Here is a 2,305-nt window from a genome sequence, read left to right as displayed (position 1 = left end):
GCATGGGCAGCAGAAATTAGGGGGCCCCACGGGTCTCAAGCTTTCACTAGGGAGGAAACTGAGGCGCTGTGCAAGGTCCTGACCAGACGAGGGCCGTGAGCTTAGGGCCCTTCTGGGCGGAGAAGAGGCAGGGGCTGGGCAGGGAGCAAGCAGATGGAGGCCACGCAGGGGAGAGGGTCTGAGTGGAGGAGGACACCTCCAGGGTCCCTGCCTGAGTCATAGGAGGACGGTGCTGCCGGAGGTCCCGAGGAGGAACAGGGTAGGGGCAGCACAGGGGGATACTGGGACAGGCCAGGGGCCCATGAAACGTCCTCAGGGGAGGGGGCCGGGCTGGAGCATCCTAAGCAGGCAGCCACGGGCAGGGGATTGGGGGGTCGGGGTGGGGGGAGTGGGGGAGGTGGGGGAGAGCCACAGATCAGGCCTGTCCCTTGATGAAGGGCATGAGGAAAGCCTGGCCCACCCCAACTCTCTGAAGCCCCCGGTCCCCCCTAAGAACCATGGTCCCATCCCTGGGGGCATGAGCTCTCCCAGCCCTGGTCCTCTGCCCAGGCTGTGCCCTCTGCCCAGATGCCTTTCCCCTTGGGTCAGCCTGGCAACCCTGAACCCCCATGGTGGACTCTGTGCTCCACCCCCATGCCTGGCATTTTGGACGTGACCCTGCTAAGTCATCATTCAAACACACTTGTCGTTCTCACTAGACGGTGACCTCTGTCAGGGGAGGGAGTGTCCCCGCCACCCAGCCCAGCCTTACCCTGGCCGGCACCGCCGATGCCCAGGTGTGTCAGGTTGGCTGCGAGGTTGCCGGTGCTGCTGGAGCTGCTCAGCGCGGGGAAGGTGGGCTCCTCGGGGTCCAGCGGGGTCGGGAGGGGGGAGGGGAAGTGGATGTTGGTCAGGTCAGGCAGGGAGCCCCCCGTGTTGTGGGTGGCAGGGATCAGGGCTGTAGTGTTTTCCTGGTCGGCGGATGGAAAGATGCTGGGGGGAAAGGCCAGACAGAGGGGGCGGTGAGCTCTCGGGGTGGCGGCTGGCCTGTTCTCCCACGAAAGCTGTGGCAGGGGCAGAAGAAGGCTGGTGCAAAAAAATTCGTAGGCGCAAAATGACACCCCATAATTAGGCACTGCCCCGCTGGAGAAACGACTGTCAGCACCTCCAGTGGAACCTCAGGAAGCAGCCTATCCCTGTGGGATGGGGGCTAGGGTGAGGGTCCTCCCACTGCCCAGGAAAAGGGTGTGTCTGAGGGGTGAGTGTGCTGGGGCTAGGACAGGGGCTCTGTCATCTCAGGGAAGGAGGGGTGGGAGTGTCCCCCTGCGGTGGGGCTTGCTGGGTGGCTGCCAGCAGCACAGTGTCCCTCTTGTCAGGATATGTAGCCTCATGAGCGGAGGGGAAGCCCTGGCATCGTCCAAGCAGCCCAGGGTGGCCTTGGGCACACAGGGTGGGCCCTGCTGAGACTTACTTGATTCCAGGGACCTCGCAGGACTTGGGCCTGGACCCCGTCTGAAAGAGAAGACAGCAGAGGCTAAGCTGGCCTCCTCATGTGCACTGCTCCTCCTCACAACATGGCTTCTCCCCACCAGGGCTAAGAAATGCTCAGCAAGAATGGAGTTCATCCGCAGATGAAGAACACGTGGCCCCACGGCACTGGGGGGGCCTGCCCCAGACACACCCAGGGGCAAAACCAAGAGTTGTGTGGAGATGGTCTTTCTACAGCCCCCTCCCAGCTTCAACTCTGTCGACCTGTGGGCACAGCCCAGGGGTGGTGTGGTCCCCTGTGAGAGCAGGCATTGGGGGAGAAGAGGAAGCTTGCCCGCTCTTCGCATCTGAACCCCCCCAGGGCCGCACCACGGCTGTCAGCAGCCAGCCGGGGCGGGCAGGGTTACTGAGAACTCCAGGCTAACTCCCTGTGTCACGCCTGAATCGAGGCAGGCAGGGCTCCAGTGGCAGGGGCTGCCTCTGTTCTGTGTGCCTCCGTCCATGGCAAGGAAGGACACCACGTGGAGAAGCCTGAGGAGGCTCAAACCACATGCCCTAAGTAACACAGAGGGCGCTCCCCACGCCCCCTGCTGATCCGCCTTGCAGCGGTGCGGCGCCCCAGAGCTGCGACTCCCCCGGGGCGCCCCTGGTGCTGACGTGCTCCCGGGCCCACGCGGCCCAAGGACAGAGACCGTGGCTGCCCTGGAGACCAGCCCCGGGGAGAGGGTCCCAGAGAAACCCTGTTTCCCCTTCTGTGAATCCAGGACACTATCACCATCCAAGAACTGCAGGCTCCAGGCAGGGTCCCCAGACCTGTTCAAGGACAAAGGAGGAAACT

At 63.7% G+C, this 2,305-nt stretch overlaps 1 protein-coding gene across 2 annotated transcripts in view; it reads right to left on the bottom strand.

Moving 5' to 3' along the window:
• Positions 1–2,305, bottom strand: part of CRTC1 (CREB regulated transcription coactivator 1) — a 74,501-nt gene that overhangs the window by 14,467 nt on the left and 57,729 nt on the right. For both annotated transcript variants that reach the window (XM_007461066.1, XM_007461067.1), the window contains 2 exons: positions 1,451–1,491; positions 752–972 (listed from right to left, as the gene is read on the bottom strand). In XM_007461066.1, the coding sequence (XP_007461128.1) occupies positions 752–972; positions 1,451–1,491 (262 nt within the window). The remainder of the gene's footprint in view (positions 1–751; positions 973–1,450; positions 1,492–2,305) is intronic.

Source organism: Lipotes vexillifer, unplaced genomic scaffold (genome assembly GCF_000442215.2).
Source record: "Lipotes vexillifer unplaced genomic scaffold, Lipotes_vexillifer_v1.1 scaffold469, whole genome shotgun sequence".
In the NCBI taxonomy this organism is placed as follows: Eukaryota; Metazoa; Chordata; class Mammalia; order Artiodactyla; family Lipotidae; genus Lipotes; species Lipotes vexillifer.
Note: the sequence above shows the minus strand (reverse complement) of the source record. Positions and strands in the feature narration are given on the sequence as shown.